Raw genomic sequence first — 22875 nt, forward strand, 5'->3', positions numbered from 1 at the left:
ATCACATGGTAGGTGTAAGCACATACTTACAGTTTGTAACTCTCCTCCCAAGCTCAAAACTGCATTGTATACGTAATCTATAACTGCAGTAGATTATACAACAATAAACAACAAGACTTCCAACTTTTAATGAATAGACTTTCATTTTTCATAGGCTTAAGATTCCCAACCAGCAAAACTATAATAGCCAGTACTTGATCAAAAATGACCTCATTTTCCCCAGTATGTATAGTTTGAGGCATAGGCAGTAACAATTTTTTTTACTTCCCCATCTTGGACTGTGGGGCATCTGGAACTTTAACTCATAATTTCAATGACTTCATTGGTCTCTCTGTTAGCATCTTTGTTGGACCTGGGGTCAAAACTCAGTATTGAATTTAAACTTAGTCCAGAGTTGTGAGGATTTATTTTCTAGTCAGAAAATATTAGATGTCTTGTTATAAGAGTCCCGATGCAGTGCCTGCAGCAGCGAAAGCGTACCTCATCCCTCCCAAGAGCAGGAGGGGACCAAAGTCACAGTCATTGAAATGAACATGGTGGACATTCATGGGTGAAGTCCATGTGCTTGGCAAGTAACAGGCAGCCAGAACTTCTGGACTAGGCACCACAGGTTCTGGTACTCAAGATGTTCGCCTTTCCAGTGGAGCCACTGTGCTTCTTCTCAGGTCTCAATGGTATGACTCTGGATCTTCATGAAGGCACCTGCCTCAGCAGTCCTAAGAGAGATGTTAGAGGAGTGAGCAAGGACATGATAGACAGTTACCTGTCACCACTGGCAGGCATCCCAGATGTTCCCCACAGATCTCTTCCCCAGAGAGTGAGTCACAACAGTCCATCGTTTCTGTCTTGTTTTTAGTATTTGCAATCCACCCCTAGATAGGGATGGCAGTCTTCAGAGTGACCAGACACTATTGGATTAAGCCTTTCACTTTCAGCAGGGCTTCTTATACTGCACATAATTGCTTTTTTATATTATACTTTTGGCCCTTTCCCAGAATTGTGACTAAAACCCAAGGGGTACTTGTTTAGAATGCTGCCTTTGCCACAAACCACACCCAAAGCCAATATTGGTGCTGGCCACATCCAATTCACAGGCTAAGCCAATGTCCACTTTTTCCCTCTTTTATTATTTTTAAAGCAGCCTGCTGGAAGTCCTCCTACTCCCATGAAGGACTTTTCCCAATTAACACATACAATGGTATTAATATATGAGCTAAGGAAGGGATGAAAGATTTTTAGTATTCCAACAACATTACAAACTACATTAACATGATAAAACATTGTACTTTACCAATTACAGCAGAGAGTATAGTTTTGTCTTACCCAATCAAATAACATTAAAGAATTTGATAGAGCACCAGGGACCTTATAGCCTGTCCCAATTGTTTGCCTCTTTTAGGCTCTTAAGATAAGATACTATTGTCTTTGATGTTTCTTTTAATTCTGAAAAAAGGATTACTGGTTTATGTATTTCCATTAGTAGAGTTTTAGCCACAGATTTCTTCTATGCAACGAGACTCTTTGCCACCGGGCCAGGGAAGATAGTTGCGTAATGCACACAGCCTTTGGGAAGCACTGCAAAATCCATTGTTGACTTTCCTGCTGGTAGGAGAATGCAGGCTGGCTTGTCTTGCCTAAGGAAATACTAAAAAAAGTCTTAGCAAGTTTTAAAACAATGTGATAGTGACACAATTGGATATTAATTTCTTGAAACAAACTAGCAATATTTGGGACTGTTGCATACCACAATGGAGTTACTTTAATTTATGACAGGAGGTTGTTTCTGTGACACATACTATTTTTAATAATAATTAAAACCATGATTAACCACATTGTACTTTTATCTAATGTTATGCTGAAACATTGGTAAATTTCCAGGAATTTTATACACTCTTTAAGTATTCATATGAACTTTTTACTCATACAACTTTAATTAATAGAGGGTGAAATAATCCTTTTAATTTTATAACACTTTTAAACACTTTCAATTCAACATATAACATATTAAAGGAACTTAACTATTTTATTACATTTTTTTTTAAGGTAAAAGAATAAATCTTTTGTAAGAGTTTGAAATAAAAAGATATTTTTCAGGATTTGACTTGAGAAAGCAGTTTTGAACATTATGTTCTTTTAAAAGTGATGAGATTTGTTTCTTCTTAAGAAACCAAGGAAATGATAATGTTAAACTACAAGAAGCTATTTTGATAAAATAGAACTTTTTTTGTATACTGATTATTCAGGAGAAAAGCTCTTTATAAACTTTTACTAAAACAGACTAATGATTTAAGAAACTTTGAGAAAGAAAAATATTTTAATTTTGCATCAATATACTATTTGATACTAAAGCTTTTAAAATTTTATAGATAAACCATCAAACCTTACTCAGCTTTAACCATAAAAATTCCTTTTCTGCAAACCTTCTGCACTTTCTGTATTCATTCAGGTTTTGTCCCACATTTTACTCTTTCTGTATAACCAACCATTTTATCTTAGGACACAATTATTTTCTGTTTCTGTAATAATAGAAACACATTCTATACACTTTACATACACAAGTTTCCAAAGTGATTTTGGAAACTATTTCCAAGCAAACTTCTTAAAACATACAATTACCATTAACATTAAGAAAACTTGTCAAAATAATTCTTCAGTTTGGTTATATGCAAATATAACTTTTCTTTATTTTAAATACATGGTAGCATTCAATACTAGAAATAGTCTTTTAGAAACAAGTTGGCAGGGGAGGTTGGCTGCCAACAAGTTTTCCTGTTATAAAATGACTTTTTTTTATTATCGTCAATTTAGTTTCTGTTTAATAACGACTTCTTAGAATTAGACATTTAAACTCTAACTCAAACAATGCTTCCACAAACTTTTATAATTATTTATAACCATATAGACTATAATTATATTATTTTAAGACAAATTTCACCTTCATGATATTCCTTTACATAATTTTACCACAATACCTTCTACAATTTGTTATATGCATTCGAGTCCCATCCTACATATATTCATTCTGATTTTATGAAAACCATTCCTCTTATTTTAGGTTAAAACATACTTTTTTGAACAAACTTATTAAATTTTAGTTAGCACTCTCACAAACTTTTTACCTTTTTAAATATTCATTTAAGTTTTACATCCTTCATTTTATCCTGTGAAGAAAAATAAACTCTTCATTTCGGTTTCGGTGAGAACTATTTACGAAGAGACTTACAGTAATTTTGTTAATAAAGACTAACAATTTTTATAACTGTAGAGATCATATTAACATGTAAACTTATGTATTAATATAAGCAATTATTTAATTTTTGGCCATTTGAATATAGCTCTTTTAGAAATTTTTATTTATCAATTTATATTACCATCTGGAGGAATAAAATGTACACTGAAATTGAACAAGCAGATAAACACAGAAACAATTACAACACAGCAACAGAAACATAAAGTTTACAATTTTATTCATAATTCTTACTTTCTGATATAGCTATTTTTAAGCTCTCCATCATTTCACTTCTTAGATTTTACTGCTTGTAAGATTTCTTCTGGAATCCATGTTGCCCATAACATGCAAGCTTGTTTTTGGAAACACTTTTATTAATAATCAGCAACCAGTTAGGATAACTTGAGCAGCATAAATGCAGTTAAACTCTTATTTAGCAGTTTAGACAGACAGTTAACACGCATTTTTGGATTACTGCTCTTTAAGACTACACTGGGATTTGAAGTTCAGGAGCAAGCTATTGTTTCAAAACCAAAAATTCCTTTTAACACCTTGATAAAAGTTTTGTAATAATTTTATTAATTTAGCTAAATAGGTCCAATCAGAATCAGCATGGAAACAACCAGAATACCAATGTTGCCATATTTTCCTCCCCTTCCAGCAGCTTAATTCTATCATCCCCCACTAGCCCACAGCCACATTATCATGTAGGCAGCAGGGGGTTTGCACAGTTGCTGCCAGAATATTTTCTTCATCTTAGTTAACACTTTAATGGAGGGTTTTCTTACAAGCATAATTTCACTAACAAGGACCTTATTTAGCACTTTGGCCTATACAGGACATTGTATTTGAGTTTACCTTTACTTGCACAAGCAGCTCAATATGATTTCCCTCTATTCTAGCCTGCAAGAAGCCCTATTGTAAAGCTGACAACTTTGGCTGAGCATTTCTGGGTATGGGAGGAGGAGGAGGTGTTGGTGGAGGGGAAAGTGATCTTTCTAAAATCAATTAAAGAAGGAACTGAAGGCAAAACAACTTTCAATTTAGTATCAAATCAGATATAATAATAGTCCAAGTGGGGCAAATAGTAACAGAGAGCAGAACACCTTGTACATGTAATTTTTTAAAACATTTTCCTACTCTTCCTAATTTCCTAATTCTAAACTTCTTATTGCTGGGAGCTATGACTAATATTTTTTTTTCTAATCTTGAAGAGTTCTAAAATGTGAGACTCACTGGCCTCGCCTGTTCTTGACTTGAAGAGTTGTTTTAGGAGACAGACATATATGTGGTATTTTTTTTAATTGTATCTGTTTTCCCATCATAACCCTGCTAAAATACCCCAGAGTGTCCTTACTCACTGAGGACTTGGAAGGCCTTCTAAACCGCTCGGGGCTCTGTGCTGTGACAACACTTTTAGCTTCACTCAAAGCAATCCTTCTTCCCCTCGAGTCCCTTTTTGGGCACCAGTTCCTGAGACCAGCTCAGCAAAAGATCTGCATGAAGGGAAGGTGATGCAGAACTCAAGAAATAAAAGGACAGTAAGAAAGACACAAGAGAGAAAATAAAGATGGGACCAGGGCACTCAACAGCTTCTGGAGCTGAGAGACTCGACACTAGTTTCCACATCATATTTATTGGAAATTACAAAGCAGTTGCTATCTACATTTACTTTCAAGGCTGCTTGTTATTAAAGCTGCAACACCTGTAATACTAGGGAACAGGACATACAAAGTTCAAATGCTTCCTCATGCAAACAATTTTTGTGCTGAACAGACAGCATTCCATCTAGTCAGGGCTGGTGTTCCTAAAGTCACACTTTTTATCTGCATCATGGAAATGTTTCAACTTCAAGGCAGGTTCCCACATTCAAATTCAAGCTATTTTACCACAGGATAGCTGTAAACTATCAGGCTCAGCTCTCTTTCTGAATCTGCAGGATTCTCTGTATATCTTCTCTGTATAACTACTGTGTTCTCCCTGAGCAGGTGTCCATATATATAGCTCACAAAGGGAGGGCAGGGACTCAAAATGATTCACCCTAAGGATGTGGCCAAATCAAAGCCCTAATTTTAACATAATTTAATCAAAGGCATCTCAACTGAATCTAATACAATCAAAGGGTATCACACAAAGAAGAACAGACCAGTTTGAAAACATAATCTCATGTCCCTTTTTGCAATTCATAAATAACATTAAACTGCCACACCTGCTAGTAGAAAGTAGGCCACCAGCTGCAGGATGCCATAAACTGCAAGCCTGAGCAAAACTGATCCTATCCAAGACAGTGACACGGTGGTGTAGGCAAAATAAAATATATGCAAAAGTGTGGAGTTCAGAGAAGAACCACCTGTGCATCCATGAGCTGTGCTTCTGTCATCTCACCCAAGCTCCTATAAAAGTATCCCCTCTACCTCCCTTCTAGGAGAAGGTGCCTTACAGACATGAGCTCTCTTTTTCCATGCTTTGATGAGAAAATAAATGTTTTCCTTTGCTTTATTGAAACTGATCTCATTCAATGGCATGAGCAATACCAGACAGGAGATTTGTTTTAAGGGTCCAACTTGAAGGAGATTAGTAACAGTTTGAAATTGCCAATCCTTAGCATCCAAGGAAAATCCTACTTTATTATGTGGGTCATAATAGAAGAAAGAGCACTAGACCCACGTGTACACCTCATGTCCGCTTCTCCAAGGACATTTGTAGGAGCCTAAATTAAGTAAACCCAGGGACCCTTTTCTACCTTCATTCACCCTTCTCCCCCTTCCAGGGCTTTTGAGCTAACAAAGCTTTCATTCCCTGAATTCTCAGCCAGCTGACTATCTGTGTTGGCTCCCAGTCACCAAAAGAACTTTCACATAGCATCCAAAACAAGTGGAATGTTGGAAATTTGTAGGGGAAATTCCAGTATCCATCCCTCCATCAGACAACTGATAAATAGGCAGAAAATTCCTGAATCAAATATTTCAGAATTCTAAGTCTAGCAGAACACTATGCACATCTAGGGAAAACTGCGAGGAAGAGGCAGGTAAATTGAAGTAAATACTAGTGAATGTCATTCTCTCTGCAGTGATTACCATGGCCAGCAAGTGTCCTTGTAGTAGGCAGCAGTGAGGTCTTCAAGCACAACTCCTGTTACAGCTTACTGATACCAGGGTGGGATATAAAAACCTAGTTCCCAAAGATCCAGGGGAGTGCAATCCACTTGCTGATCACTGCCTTTTATCAGCTACTTTAGAAGGCTGGGGATCTAGTTCTCAGAGCAGCTATTGTCCCAACACATACAGTAAAAAGTAGCAGAGAAGGCTTAAAGATAGTAGACTTCTTCAAAACAACTGAAAATAAAGGGCTGCATTTACTGGGTAGGCACAGAAACAAGAAATGGTAGCTTCAAAGACCCATAGCAGAAGCATCTGGCACCCTTGTTGGTTTCCCCCCTCATTACTTGTTTAATTCTGAATTGAACATCAGGAGAGGGAGGAGATCTGTTTCCTAGGGAGTAGAGGAGGCATTTAAATTCCTATAAACAGAGAAACTCCTAAGGCCACTAGCAAACACAAACCCAGAACAAGACACAAGACCAGAAAAGACAGAGGACCTACACTTTGCATTTACCTTGGGTTGACCTTCCTGATCAGAGATTGAACTCTTCCTGATAGGAGGAAGAACCAGCCAAAGCAGAAAAGGATGTACTACATCATTAGCCATTAGGCAAATGCAAATACAAACCACGATGAGGAACCCCCATCTTCTCAGCTCTGCAGGAAGTGACAGGCCTGGAGTCAGCACCCCAGGCCTGCAGAACATCTGAGGACCTGCATCCTGAGGGGAGTGAGTGGGTATGAGCCCAGGCCACACTGGGCACCTCAAACCCAGCCCCCAGCCTCCTGCCCCTCCAAGAATGAGAGGAGGCTACGGGAGCAAGTCCCTCAACCCAGCCTGGCTACAAGAAACCCCAACACATGAGGAGGGCTCCTCCTAAGGGACCTGAATGCAAAGTCAGGATCAAAGGTCTTGAGTCAGAGCATCAATGCCAGTGACCCTGGACCATTATTACCAAGAATGAGAGTGAACAGAACTCCCCCTCCTCCAGTGGAGTTCATATGTTACTATCTGAACACAAACAGTACAGGCTATGCAAGCCCTGCAGAGGCTGCCCAGTGCTGCTCTGTATTTTAACCAGTTCATAGTCCAGCAGCAGCTCAGCAATGCCCTGCTGCATGGTCTAGCTGCTGTTCCAGCAGGCCACAATTGCTACCAGTAGGCAGGCCAGCTGCCCAAACACCAACATGACACAGCAATGGACTACCACCACCCAGGTCTTGATCTATCTGGCCATCACATTGGCCCAGCTCATCAACCAATCCCAGTGGGAGCTATTCCAGTGCCACCACCTTGACCCAATCTGTGCTACTGTGGCATATCACCTACCCACCCCTCAACCAGTCCCAGGGTCAGATGTATCTACAGCCACAGCTGGGAAACCTGTTGCAGGTAAATCATACCCTGGGATAGAATGTGCCTTTAACCTCCCAACTCATCCTGATGCCTAAGGAGCCAGTGACTGCAGTTTAGCAGGAAGGACCATCTGCCCAGTCTCCTTGATTTAATGCAGATACAGATCAAGTGCAGGCCTTGGCAGTGAGGAACTTACAGGCCTCAGCCCAAGGACTCCAAATGCAAGGCTGAACTCAGAAAACCATTCCTCCTGGAGCCTCCCCTGGCCTCTAGCCTTTCTCAAGCTTCTAGCCAGGCCTAGCTGTGGCTCAAGCATTCTCTGGGGCCACAAGACAGTTCCCCAAACTTAGTCAAGCTGGAGGAGGCAGTAGGAACAGCATCGCAGGGTCCATGGATCCAGGAAGAGGTGGCCAGGCATATTGGGTTTGGGTCAGTAGACTTCCTCAGGAATGGGTGGTGGTGGGAGTTGTCCAGGAAAAACAAAAGATTGGTGCAGTTTCTGCCTGCATTTAATCTTCACCCTTGTACCTCCCACCTGACCCAACCCCCCTGCCACCTATCCCCATCCAGTCCAAACCACCTGAACTATCAATCAAGCTTCCACTGTTAGGGGCTGCTAAGATGTCAGCTACCCAGCAACCTCCACCCCATATCCCTGTGCAAATTGTGAGCACCTGAAAGGTATGGCCCAGGCACATACTTTGGGGATGGCACAGCTGGCAGCTTCTGTACTGACTTCCTGTGGGATGCCAGGTACTGGTTCAGGTCCATTTGGCCTCCTGGCCACCTTCATAAAAGACACCTGGTACACTGCAGGAGTGCCCTCCCACATTGGCCAGTGGGATTTCCCTTGACCCTGTGCGGGAAACAGAACATGTAGTATAGGGTGGGGCCACTACTTCCTCAACTGCTCAGGTCCCTGCTGCTTCTATAAGCATTCTGTGCACCTGTCACGCAAACCCCAGACCTTGACAGTAAAATGCAAGGAGGAGAGAGAAGATGTCTGTACATTGGGTTCAATGCTTCCTGCCAAGACATCTCCAGTAGCAGAGAGTCCAAAGCCATGGAGGAGAAGAGCAGTCTTGGAGTGAAAGCTGAACCAAGGCCAGAGGGAACGCAAATGTTTTAAGCAGTAAACTAGTAGCCTCAACTTCTACCACCTCGTTTGCTAGCTGTGGTGTTCAGACAGTTGGGTGACTCAAAACCCCCACAGGCCATTGTGAATCCCCAAATTGTCACACACATCATAGAAGGCTTTGTTATCCATTAAGGAGAAGAACCTTTCTCAGTGGGTTGTTCTCAATTACGGCAAGTCTGAGAAACTACTACAGACTGGTCTCCCAACAAGGCTGAAGGAGAATCATTGGTATGGTCCCTTGGGAGGAGACAGCCCTTCTACTGAACTAGGTAAGAAGGCAAATCTCCTAAAGTATGAGTATTGTGGGAAATATGCTCCTGTTGAGCAGTTCCATTGCTCTAAGAGATTCTCCTCCATGATTTGTGCTAAGAGGTGCAATGTGAACTATAGCCACCAGTTGTAGTTGAAGATGAAGAAAATGAAAGAGTTTCAAGAAGCCAACTATGCTCAGGTCTGCTTGGTGTGGGCCCCATCACGGTTGCTCTGACATTGCCCATGCCAAGATCCAGTGCAAGTGCCACCAGTGTCAAGATGACTCTAGCCTGGATTCATGTAATTCTACTTATGATGAAGCACTTGCCCCAACATCTCCTTGGCCTTTATTAGTGAGAGCTGGGAATGGAGAATTTGGCATGGGAAACTCCAATACAGCTCTATCTATACCAAAATTAAATGGCATCAAGCCTGTGTTACTCTCTGGTAACACTAGCCATTGGAGTGTAGAGGAGGTGGATGAACTCATCGCTTCTTTACAAGGCTGCCAAGAGATTTCAGAGGAGTTTTTTTCCCCAGGAAATTGATGGCCAGGCCCTCTTATTACTTAAAGAAGAACGTCTCATGACTGCATCTCATGATGCATGAACATCAAGCTCGGCCCTTCCCTCAAATCTGCATCAAGATAAATGTCCTCAAGGAGACCTAATGTGGTCTCATGTACAAACCAGCATAAGGCAGTCATTCCCCACTCTCCAGGTTAGAACCTGGTACCAGCAGACTTTGCAGGGAAGAAAGAGCTGTCCAATTTTGTAAATCTTCTGTTGAGGGTAATACTGAGACAGGGAAGATAAGTGCAAGAACTGGTTGCTGGTGCTGTGTGGTGGCAGATCTTCTCTCGGTTATTTTCTTTTTAAAAATCTTTTCAATTCTTGTCATCCCCACTTACCTTAATCCAATATTTGTATCTTTATTAAAAAGGCAGTCTCTTAGAGTTCTAGGCCTGTGCAGTCTTATCTAGGAATGGAGCATCTAGCCAAAGTCTCACTTTTCTAAAAAGGATATACAATATGGTAAGGCAAGGAGGGTGGAATGTAAGTTGGTTCCCCTAAAGGGAGACATTGGGTTTTCTAGCTTGTGTGACATAAGCAGCAAAATCTGGTACTCTCCCTTTTCCCTCTGGATTATCCGTCTGTAGTTGTGAAAACAAGTGTTTTCTCTCATCACTCAGCTCCCTTCGTATTGAACATTGTCATCTGCCATCCATGGCAGGGTCAACAGCCAGTGCAGACTTGGCTGGCACCTTTTGGATTTGATGCAGGGACTAAAAGTGTTTGACTGTCACATGTGTGGCTGTTATTCTTTCTGTAGTTTGTACTCTTGTCCAATTTATCTGTTGTCTTCTATCTACCTTTCTTTTCAATTCCAACTTGGCTGTCCTATAGCTTCATAAAACAGGAGCATGTGCATTGGGCTGAGGAAAGGAATGTAAGTATCCACCTTAGGTGCTATTCCTTATACAACAAAAATATTGAATTGTTTTCTTCCTCAGGAAATGGATAAAAATTGGGGAAAAAGTTCCACAATGAGACCACTTTACAGCCAGTAGACTGGCTACTATTATTTCTAATGGAAAATTACAAGAGTTGGATAGGATGTGGAGAAATAGGAACACTCATTCAGTAGTGGGAATGTAAAAGAGTGCAGCAACTGTGAAAGACAGTTTGACGGTTCCTTAGTAAGCCAAGTATAGTTTGATCATATAAACTTGCAATCACCCTTCTAGGTATATATATCAAAAAGAATTGAAAACAGGGACTAGAACAGATTTTTGGACATTAAATTCATAGCAGCATTATTCACGATTGACAAAAGATGGAAGCAGTGCAAGTGTCCATAAACTGATGAACAGATAAAATGCAGGATATGTACAAAATGGATTATTATTCAGCCATAAAAAAGAATGGTTCTTATACATGTGAAAAAATGCCCATATTCTGAATGAAATAAACCAGACAGAAAAGAAAATATATTGTATGATCAATGATAGAAAATAATTAAAATATGCAAATTCATAAAGTCAGCCACTAGAACATAGGTTTCCAGGAACCAGGGTAAGAGTAAGGAATGGGAAGTTAATACTTAAATTTTGCAGAGTTCCTATTTGAGATGATGAAAAAGTTTTGATAATGGATGTTGGTGATGGTAACACAAAATTATGAATAAAATTAACAGCACCAAATTATATATTTAAATGTGGTGAAATTTTAGGTTGTATATATGTTACTAGAATAAATTTTTTAAATCCATAGGAATGTCCCAACACAGTAAACCCTAAAATAAACCATGGATTATAGTTAATGGTATATAATTATAAAAATACTTTTTTTCATCAATTATAACAAATGTACCACACTACACAAGTTTTTAGCAATAGGATGCTTTATGGGAATCTGCTAGTTTATGGGTAATTTTTCTGCAAACCTACAACTTCTCTGATTAAAAAAAGAAAAAAAAGCATAAAATGTATTCACCAAATCAAAGACTACATGACATTTATCTGGGCCTTATTTATCTGTTCTAGCAACTACTCCAATTTGGTATAGTTCCTGTAATGGGGCTAATATCCAGTTAAGCTTGCAGTACAATACAGTCATTCCTCAGAATATATCCAATTTCAGTAGAGGTCAGAATGGCAAATGATGGAACCTAAATTTCTGTTATGTTTCTGTCTTTAATGGTGCTGTGAATACCATCCCCCTTTGAGATTGTATTATTGTGTTTTATTCAGTAACGTGGTGAGATAGGCAGTTTCGAAGGCTGTAATTTGGCTTTCCCTAATGCCATAGCATTTATCCTTCAAGCCAAGGACCCAAAGGGCTGGTGGTGTCCATCTTCCAAGTAGGTTAATCCCAGCTGCATCCTTGAGGGCCAAGGAAATGACCAGTGAATTGTTACAATTCAACTTCACCACAAGAAAAAATCAATTCAATCATGTGCTATATAGAAGAGACACACTTTAGGAAGACTTATTTGATGCTAAGAGCTATAATTAACAATGGATATTTCATACTTGTGAATAACAATCAACCAAGTAAACAGCAATCAGCAAACATCATTTGATAGTAAGACTACAAGAGTTGTAAGGAGATACAGTTAGAAACACACTTAAACAGCAGCCTTTAATGTACTATGCTCAATTATAGGAAAGTCATAGCTGTAAACACTTATCAGCAAAAATAAAGGATTAAATATTGAATTAAAGGTCCAAATTTTTAAAAATGAAAAGAAAACACAAAAAAAATCAAAAGAAAGCAAAATTAAGATGTGACCTTTCTACACATGCCTCTTCTGTCACTTTTACTGAAACTGTGGCTGATACTCAGGTTGGTGTATACTTAGAAGACTTGAATCTCTGGACTGGCCATGTGCCAGTTGTGCCCTGAGCCTCAGCAGAGTTGTAACTCCTACTCTCTGGTTCGTTGGACTTACCCAAGTCACCTAACAGGGAGATGAAGATGGTCAACCACCATAACAGGAAACCAAGAATGCCTACAACTGCAAGCAGGAGATTCACATCCATCAACCATGTGGGTTCTGAGCCCCCTCTTGATAGAGAGGTGGAGTGAACATCACCATCGAGGATCCACAGGATGAAGAAATAAAATATGGATTATAGTGGACTTATTGATATTCTACTATAGAACTATTGTGACTAGTAATGGAAGAAACTGCAGCATTGATGTGGAGAAAGGGGCCATGGTAGTTGCTGAGAGCAGGAATAGGGAAGAAGAGATGTGATATGGGGGTATTTTTGGGACTTGGAGTTGTCCTAAATGATATTGCAGAAACAGATGCTGGACATTATATATCCTGCCATAACCCACTGAATGTACTGGGGAGCGGGGGAGATGTAAACTACAAGGTAAAATATTATCCATGTGGTGCAGCAGTGCTCCAAAATGTATTCACCAAATGCAATGAATGTGCCACAATTTTGAAAGACATTGTAGATGTGGGAGGACTGTGGGTGTCAGGGGTGGGGTATATGGGAACCTCTTATATTTTCTAATGTAATATTTTTTTGTGATCCATGTATCTTCAAAAAATACAGCAAAAAATAAAAATAAAAAATCAAAGCAGAAATTAATGATACAGGGAATAGGGAATTTGTAGAATCATTTTAAAATTTAATAACAAAATAAGAAACCATCAGCTAACATAATCAAGAAAAAAAAATGGAGCCAGCGTAATTAAACACTAATTTAAAAAATAAGCTTATTGCAGAAATCTATGGAAATAAATCTATAAGCTGAGATGACAAAATTTACTAGAGAAACAAGAATCAACAATTTCTAAAGGAGGTACAAATTATCACTAGTGTTTAAAAGCTTCTAAGACCAAATTCCAGAGAGGAAGGAGAGAAGTTATAAAGGAACTATCCCTCAGAACTTCACCAAACACAGATGGTTTCACAGAGGAATTCAATCAAATCCTCAAATTCTAGATAGGCGCAATGATCTATAAATTGCTTCACAGTATTGACATGAAGCAAAACTACTAATTTATTTTGGCAGAGCAAGTGTAGCATTATACCTAATCTTGAAAACAAACAGTACAGAAAACAAAACTATAGACCAATATCCCTTATTAATACAAATGCAAAGTACTAAATACCATATTAGCAAACAGAAACATACATAAAACAAGAAAATGATAAAACATTATTATGTAGGATTTATTCCACTAATTCAATATTGATTCAATGTTGGGAAATTCATTAATATTATATATCAAATTAATAGATCTAAGAAAAATACATGATTATCTTTATAGATAATTCATAAATGTTGAAATGGCTTTAGATAAGTTCAAACATAGTCTATTATTTCTTTATTAGTGAAGCAGTAGGTTTATAGAAAAATCATGCAGAAAATAGAGTTCCTATATACCACTCCTAATATTAACACCATTAATTAGTGTGGTATATTTTTGAGCATTGATGAAAATTCTTGTAATTGTACTTTTAAATATAGTCCATGATTTACATTGGAATTTATTATTCTGTTATATAGCCCTCTAGTAACATATATACAACTGAAAACTTGCTCTTTTAACCTCATTCATGTCAGAGTTGTTAACTACATTCACAATATGTACATTCATACAATACTGTGAATCATCACCAAACTTTACCAAAACTCTTTCATAATCTTAACTAGGAATTCTGTACATTTAACCATAAACTCCCCTTTCCCTACCCTCAGCCTTGTTACCTATATTCTAGTTTCCGACTCTATGAGTTTGTTCACAAATATGAAATAATTAAAAAATTAGAATTTTACAGAGTTTATGGATACTTTCCTAGTATGATAAAATTAATACACTTTCATCCTAAAACCAGACTCTTACTTGATGGAGCAACAGTAGAAACATTTCTTTTAAGGCCAGGGGAAGGCAAAGCTGCCCACTGCCTCTATTACTATCCATTGTGCTAGAACCATTATGACATCCAATTAGACAAGCAGCAATTAGACATTGTTGATGGGAATGGAAAATGGAGGAGCCACTTTGGAAAACCGTTTGGAAGTTCCTCAAAAGGTTGAATGCAGAGATGAGCTATTTTATCCCTAGGTATAAACCCAAAAGAACTGAAAACGTCTTCACAGAAAAACTAATGCACAAATTATTAACAGCAGCATTATTCATAATAGCCAAAGAGTGGAAACATCTCAAAAGTCCATCAGCTGATGAATGGATCAACAGAATATGGTATATCCATGCAATATTCAGCCATTAAAAGGAATGAAGTGATGAGATATGCTAAAACAGATGAACCTTGAAAATACAGTCTGTGAAAAAAGCCAGGCAAGAAAGTCTATCTATCATATTATTAAATTTATATGAAATGTCCATGGTAAGCATTAGTGGTTGCCAAGAGCTGGGGGCACTGGGAATGAGGAGAGATGACTAATGGGCCCAGGGTTTCTGATTGGGATGAGTAGAATATTCTGTAATTATAAAGTGGTGATGGTGGAATATAGTAAACCTGAATTGTATACATTAAAACTGTGTGTTTCATGGTATGTGAATATATCTTAATAAAATTGGTATCCATAGCATGCTACCCTTTATGTGTAAAAAAAGGAAAATTAAACTTTTTAAAAATTTGTGCAAAAAGAATCACAAAAAAAGATAAATCAGTACCTAATGAAATTGGTTACTATAAAGAATAGATGAAAATTGAAAATAAGGAGAAAAAATTGGAACTGAGACTGGGTAAATTTCTGACTATGATTCTGTACAATTATAATATCTAGAATCATTTTAAGTTTCATGAAATCAATAAATGCATGAATAATTAAAATCAACCAGCATCTTGGAAAACCAAAAATCAAATAAGAACAGTTTCAAAAAAACAACTTTATTATAAATGAATAGCTTAACTATATTGAAAGTAATGGAGAAAAAAGAACTAAACTAAGTAACTTGAGAAAACTTAATACTGACATATATTCTGAGGCAAAAGCAAAAAGTATATGCTATTATATTGTAGATATTAAATTTATTTTTCAGAGAAGCATGATTTATCAATTCTGAAACTTTACAAGATTAAAGAAAAACATTAAATTTTAAAATATTGGGGAAGCAGACTTGGCCCAATGGATAGAGCATCCGCCTGCCACATGGGAAGTCCGCAGTTCAAACCCCGGGCCTCCTAGACTCGTGTGGAGCTGGCCCATGCCCAGTGCTGATGCATGCAGGAGTGCCCTGCCACACAGGGATGTCCAAAGCGTAGGGGAGCCTCACACGCAAGGAGTGTGCCCCATAAGGAGAGCTGCCCAGCGGGAAAGAAAGTGCAGCCTGCCTAAGAATGGCCCCACACACATGGAGAGCTGACACGACAAGATGATGCAACAAAAAGAAACACAGATTCCCGTGCCGCTGACAACAACAGAAGCAGACAAAGAAGACACAGCAAAAAGACACAGAGAGCAGACAGACAATCGGGGTGGCGGGGGGAAGGGGAGAGAAAAACAAAAAAGAATGGCCCCGCACACACAGTGAGCTGACACAACAAGATGATGCAACGCAACAAAAAGAAGCACAGATTCCTGGTGTTGCTGATAAGGATAGAAGCGGTCACAGAAGAACACACAGCGAACCAACACAGAGAGCAGACAACTGGAGGGGCAGGGAAGGTGAGAGAAATAATATTTTAAAAAATCTTTAAAAGAATAAAATAAAATATTGTAGCAAGTAAATAGATAAATTGTAAACATTTGGTTAATAATAAAAAGTAAGATTTCTCACAAATAAGTATGGGGTGATTACAATAAACATAATGGTCTTAGATTAAAGTCAAAGGTATCAACATAAACTGAAAAAATATTCAAATATAGTCATGGAAATAGATATACTTAAATGCATTTTCTTGCACTGTTTGCTGAAATCCTAGAAGCAATAACACCTTGCAGCATTAAGCATATCTGCTTTTCAGATTATGCCTTCTAAATAGCATTTTCCAGTAAAAAGAACCAGGGTTGCTTTAAAAAATGGCTGAATTCATACCAAGGATGAAACTAGAGTAACTTCTGGTGACAGAAAGTAAGGCAGTATTCATTTATGTTTGTTTGTTTTTTCTTTTTTTTCTTTATTTTCTTTTAAATGTTACATTAAAAAAATATGAGGTCCCTGTAGACCCCAACCCCCCTTCCCCACTCCTCCCACATCAACAACTCTTTCATCATCATGGCACATCCACTGCACCTGGTGAATACATTTTGGAGCACTACTGCACCACGTGGACAGTGGTCTAAATGCCAAAAGACTTAGGAGATAATTATGGTAAAATATGAAAGCACTGGAGCAATAAAATAAATAACAATGATAATGTATTATAAATAATAATTATCCATGAATCAATATAAATATTTTAAAAATGTATGAATGAAAATGTGATAGATGATAGATAAGTAGTGATGCTAAATGATATAAACTAAGAAGTATACGTAATTTCTTTGATATCCTTGTCAATAATATATAAACTGAAATTTATTATGGGGATGAAGAAGACAAATCAAAACTGAGGGACATTTTACAAAATAACTGTTTAGTATCCTTAAAAGAAAGATTATTATGTAGCACAAATAAGACTCATCAATTGTTACAAATTGGAGGAAAAAAGAGACATAACAACTAAACAGCATGTGAAGCCCTGGATTGGCTTATGGATTAAAAAAAAGAAGATGTAGCTGGAATAAGCTGTGGTAATTGAATATTAATTATAAAATAATAGTATTAATATTTAGCAACATAGTTTTCTGGTTTTGAAAATGGTATTTTGGTTATATAAGGAAGCTGGGGGAAGAACATATAGATATTTTATACATGACACAAAATGTTTGTCAATATAAAAATAAAAATGAAAATTTAAAAAGATATAATTTTCTTGATATATTGGGAAGTAAAAATATTATACTCATAAATTACCTTTGTTTCATTTATCATTGTTGTGGTTGTTTTTATTATATTTTATTATTATGTGTAAACCTGACAAACTTCCTCTTTCCCACAAAAGAAACCACCAAAATATATTCATATACAAAAATAGCAAATCCCATGGGAGAAATTACTATATTCTACCTGGAAAAAAAAGCACAGAAAAGTTTCAAAATGGATCATATTTTCTTATATTTCAGATTGAATGAAATAAAAACAATAAAATAAAACTAGAGCAAAGTATATTAGAAAGAGCAATAAACTTGAATTTAAGACCTTAGAGTTTGCTCTAGGCTTTTTCAACGAGAAGCTGTGTGACTTTAAATATACCATTAAAGCTCTCTGGGTTTCACTTTCATATCTGAGAAATAAATGTGCATTGAACATCTATTATATATATTTGGAAGGATGAAAATTTTAAAAAAAAACTTTGATGTAAATCTTAGTGCATATGGTTTTTATTTATATGTGAGTTATTCTTGATAGGCTTTATGGAACTTTCTATCATTTGAAACCTTAACATTTGAAAAAGACATACTCCTGCTGGTTGAAGGTGAAGCTAGGGGTGGAGACATATTGTTTTACTAATGCTGCCACTGGAACAATAGAACGGACAGACAAGGGTGTCTCACCTCCAATAATAAAATTTAACCGTATTGTTACTTATTTCATCCTTGCAGACCACATCTAATTCCAGAAGATAATTTTTAAAAATGAAAGATCAAATAGATGACGAAAACAACATATGTAACAAATCCCTTCTTTAATGTTATTCTCAAAGAGGAAAAAGAAAGAATAGAAGAAGAAATTGTACAAATGGTTAGGAAAAGGATATTCACTCTAACAAAAGTGGAAAATATTTTTTGAGAGAAGGCTCAACTTTCCTTCACCACACCATGATAAAAAAGAAATAGATTAAGAAGGTTGCTACTAATTATAATGTAAATCAACACATTTATACTCCTTGTTCTAAAATTACCTTCAAGGAGATCCCATTTTGGATTTTTAAAAAAATTTCCTACTCAAGGTTTTTTTCAGAGCAAGTTTAACATCTTTATTCCTCAAGCTGTAGATTAAGGGATTCATCATGGGAACCACATTGGTATAAAAGACTGAAAATATTTTTCCCTCATTAACAGACTGAGCAGAAGATGGCTGGAGATACATAAATGAGCCTGATCCAAAGAACAGAGATAAAGCTACTATGTGGGAACTGCAGGTGCTAAAGGCTTTGGACCTGCCCTCATTGGAACTAATGTGGAGAATGCTGCAGAGAATGAAACCATAAGAGACAAAGATGGTGAGACTGGGCACAAAGATGTCAATGCCACCAACAATGAACACCATGAGCTCGTTGACATAGGTGCTCGTGCAGGAGAGCTGGAGCAGAGGGAGGATGTCACAGAAATAATGGTTGATGATGTTGCCATCACAGAAGCTCAGTCTCAGCATGCATCCAGTGTGGGCCATAGCTCCAGAAAATGCCATCAAGTATGAACAAAACATAAGATTGAAGCACACTTGAGGGGACATGGCAAAGTTATACAAGAGTGGATTGCAGATGGCCACATAGCGATCATAGGCCATTGATGTCAACACATAGCACTCAGAGATGGCAAAAAAGCAGAAGAAGTAGAGCTGAGCCATGCACCCCTGGTAGGAGATGATATTCTTATTTAACAAGAAGTGAATCAGCATTTTGGGTGTAAAAACAGAAGAGTAACAGAGGTCTATGAGGGACAAGTTAAAGAGGAAAAAGTACATGGGGGTATGAAGGTGGGAATTCAGTCCAATTAGAGTTATCAAGCCTAAATTTTCCAGCACAGTGAACATATACATTGTTAGGAACAGGTAAAACAGGGGGAGCTGGAGTTCTGGGTGGTCTGTTAGTCCCACCAGAATGAATTCAGTAACAAAAGAGCCATTTACAGGACCCATTCTTCTTTAGGTATATCTGTGGGATAAGAAAAAAGGGTTATATTAGAGGGCAGCCCAGATATTCTCACAATACCTCTTCCCAGAAGTGTGGTTTAGAACCTGGGATTATTCTGAAGTTAGCTCAATGCATCCTATGGAATCTGCCTTTGTCACTATCATAATACTGAGTGGCACTGACTTCTCCTTAATAGAGTCCTAAGCTAAATAGGGCCAAGAGCACATCTAACTTAGTCTACGGAGCAAAAGAAGTGCTGCCATACAAAAACATGACTGCTGGGAAAAAAAACTAAGAAGAAGGGAGTAGAGCGACAAAGACAGAATTTTCTTTCTCATCTTGTCATCTCTTTGTCACCTCAGTTTTCCTCACCGATGAAATTGGAGGCAGAGGTGTCTTATCTTCCTAGAGATGGCCTTTAATGCCGATTGGACATTCACGGATTGGGAAACAAAAACAATATCTCAGGATTCAAACTAAGAGAAAGGCCTCTAAGAGAGGGTCAGACCCAAGTCACAGAGAAAAGCCCTAAATCTACAAGAGTTATATTTCCCTCCATGGACAAGGAACATAAACACTGAGATACTGGAACCCTGAGGGTCTAATGTCTCTGAACATTTTCTATTTCTTCCACCTATTTCACCAGAGTGTCAAAACTGGACAAAGTAGGAAAGAGATTGTCATGGCTTAATCTCTGGACTTCCACATCAAAATAAGGAGGACATAATATGAATAAAATTCAGAAACTCACCTTCTTTAGATACGAAAACACCTGTACTTCCTGATCTGTTATTCTCCTCTGTGGTCCTAGAAGGGCAATTTGAAGGTCTGAGCTGGATCCTTTGATTCTACTCAAATGAAGACCAGACAATTTCTGATATGCCTTGGAAGTCATGCTTAGCTATAATACAAAATTTCTGATTTTCACTATGAGTTGCTCAAGCAGCAGAGGAAAAATACATTATTATTATCACATTTGCAACATCATAAGTCCAGAAGACTTAATGTGAGTTTAATGATACAATGCACTTGGTTATAAAGAAGTGAGCATCTTGCTCAGTCTCTTCCCCAGGGAACAGATCCTTTGTGTCATAGGGAAATAAAGTTATTGTATTTACACCCAGGACCATATTGTGTTTCATTATGAATTCAATATTTTTTCAAGTTTTCACTTCTGTCTAGGGTTTGATTATTACCCATTGAAAAAAAAAGAAACTCAATTGCCATGCCATCTTCATCTCTGGAGGGAAATCTGCCTATTGAGTTTTAAAATTTTTTTTATTTCTTTGGTTGTAAGAATACTTCCACACCTTTGAGAATTCTTTAAAAATCATTGTTATATATTTTAAACATGTGGATTCTATGTATGGCATGTGAATTATATTTCAATGAAGTTTTTATCTGAAAACAATAAAAATACAGTCTTTACAAAAGGATGAACTAAAAAGGGAATAGGAAAGTATTTTGAAGTCAGTGGACCTACAAATATAATATATGAAAAGACGCAAAATATCATAGTCAGAAATATGAGAGGACATTTGTACAGATATTATGATAGTCAAAGGAAAGTAAGGGAATTGTCAAAATATTATGGTGGTGGGGTGATGTATGATAGTCTTGCATAATGTTATGCATATTTGTTTTGTAAATTCACAGCTTTTACTATACACTTATTTATGTATGAATGATATATATCAGTAAGTATTTAAATGAAAAAAGTAAGGGATATTATTATGCTAATAATCCTTTCAAACAATGATATGTGTAAATATTTGAAAGACACAGATAGCATAAGCCCACTTAAGAAATCTGTATTCAGAATGGCCATATAGCTATTAAAGAGACTGAACTTTCCATTAAAAGTCTTCTCAGAAAGGAAACTCAAGAGCAGAAGAATATTACTGTTGATTCTACCAAACACAGAAGAAAAAACAGCAATTCTACACAGTATGTCCTTCAAAAAATTAAAAATGAGGGAAAACATCATGCTTATTTCTAAGACCCAAGCAACTTGTACCAAAATTTGTTTTCAACAAATGCTGGTAGGAAAACCAAGTATCCCTATGCAAAAGAAGAAAGGCAGAACCCTTCCTACACCATATACAAAACTTAATTCAAAATCAACCTAAGACCTAAATATAAGAACCAAAACTTAAAATTCCTAGAAGAAAATATAGGCAAGCTGTTTCCGGAACTGGTGTCAGGAAATGCTATCTTAGACTTTACACCAATGGCAAGAGGAAGAACAACAAAAGTAGATTAATCGCATCTTATAAAAATTTAAACCTTTTGTGCAAAGGACTTCCTCATGAAAGTAGAAAAGAAAACTTACAGAATGGGGGAAATATTTGGAAACCACATATCCTATAAGGATTTAATATCCTGAATATATAAAGAAATCCTATGACTTAACAACAAAAAGACAGACAACCCAATTTTTAAAAAGACAAAAGCCTTGAATAAACATTTCTACAAATAAAAAAAGATATACAGAAAGCTAGTAAGCGTATAAAAGTATGTTTAAAAATTTTAGTAATTAAGGAAAACCACAATCAGATACCATTTCATACCCACTAGAGATGACTATTTAAAAAATGAAAAAAATGTTGGAAGGAGTGCTAGGAATGTACAATGGAGCAACTGCTGTGGAACACAGTTTGGCAGTTCCTCAGGAAGTGAAGTATGACCCGCTAATACCACTTTTAGGTATATACCCCAAACACCTGAAAGCAATGATTCAAACAAATATTCGTACACCAGTGTTCATAGCAGAATAATTCGCAATAGCTAACAGCTAGAAGCAGCTTCAGTGTCTATTCAAGTGGGTAAAGAAATAAAACATGGCATTAATATATACATGCAATGAAATACTATTGAAGCATAAATGGAATGGAATGGAATTTGATATATTCACAAAATGGATGAAGCCTGTAAACATCACGTTGAGTGAAATAAGCCAGCTACAAAATGAAAATATTGTATGATCTCACCTATATGAAATAATTAGAATAACCAAATTCATAGTCAGAAACACAATATAGGAACTAGGGATGGGATAAGGAACGGGGAGTTCTTGCTTATTTGGCACAAAGTTTCTGTTTGTGGTGATGGAAAATTTTGATAATGGATGGTGGTGATGGTAGCACATATATTGAATGTGCTTGACACCACTTAATTGTATATTTGAAAGTGGTTAAAAGATAAATTGTATGTATGTCACCAGAAGAGAAATTTTAAAATTCCATAGACATTACAAGAGAAACAGTAAGCCCCTAATGTAAACTCTGAATAGTTCATAATTCATTATAATTGTTGCATATAATTAGAAGTATGCCCCAGGTGCATGCTTCTATGGAATATGAATGTGTTCATCTTGTCATAGGGTGTTATCTCAGTGGGTGG

General features: G+C 37.1%; 1 protein-coding gene and 1 pseudogene across 1 annotated transcript; one reads left to right on the top strand and one right to left on the bottom strand.

Annotated features, from left to right (window-relative positions):
- The first annotated feature begins 625 nt into the window (after positions 1-625).
- Positions 626-9747, top strand: LOC101421965 (polyhomeotic-like protein 1; annotated as a pseudogene).
- An 8798-nt stretch (positions 9748-18545) lies between these two features.
- On the bottom strand, positions 18546-21265 carry LOC101422408 (olfactory receptor 8B3-like). Its single transcript, XM_004475964.3, has 2 exons — positions 21255-21265; positions 18546-19482 (listed from the first exon to the last, which is right to left on the bottom strand). Exons 1-2 carry the CDS (start codon positions 21263-21265, stop codon positions 18546-18548), a joined length of 948 nt encoding a protein of 315 aa, XP_004476021.3.
- Between the last annotated feature and the right edge of the window lie 1610 nt (positions 21266-22875).

This window comes from Dasypus novemcinctus, chromosome 27 (genome assembly GCF_030445035.2).
Source record: "Dasypus novemcinctus isolate mDasNov1 chromosome 27, mDasNov1.1.hap2, whole genome shotgun sequence".
NCBI classification, from domain to species: Eukaryota; Metazoa; Chordata; class Mammalia; order Cingulata; family Dasypodidae; genus Dasypus; species Dasypus novemcinctus.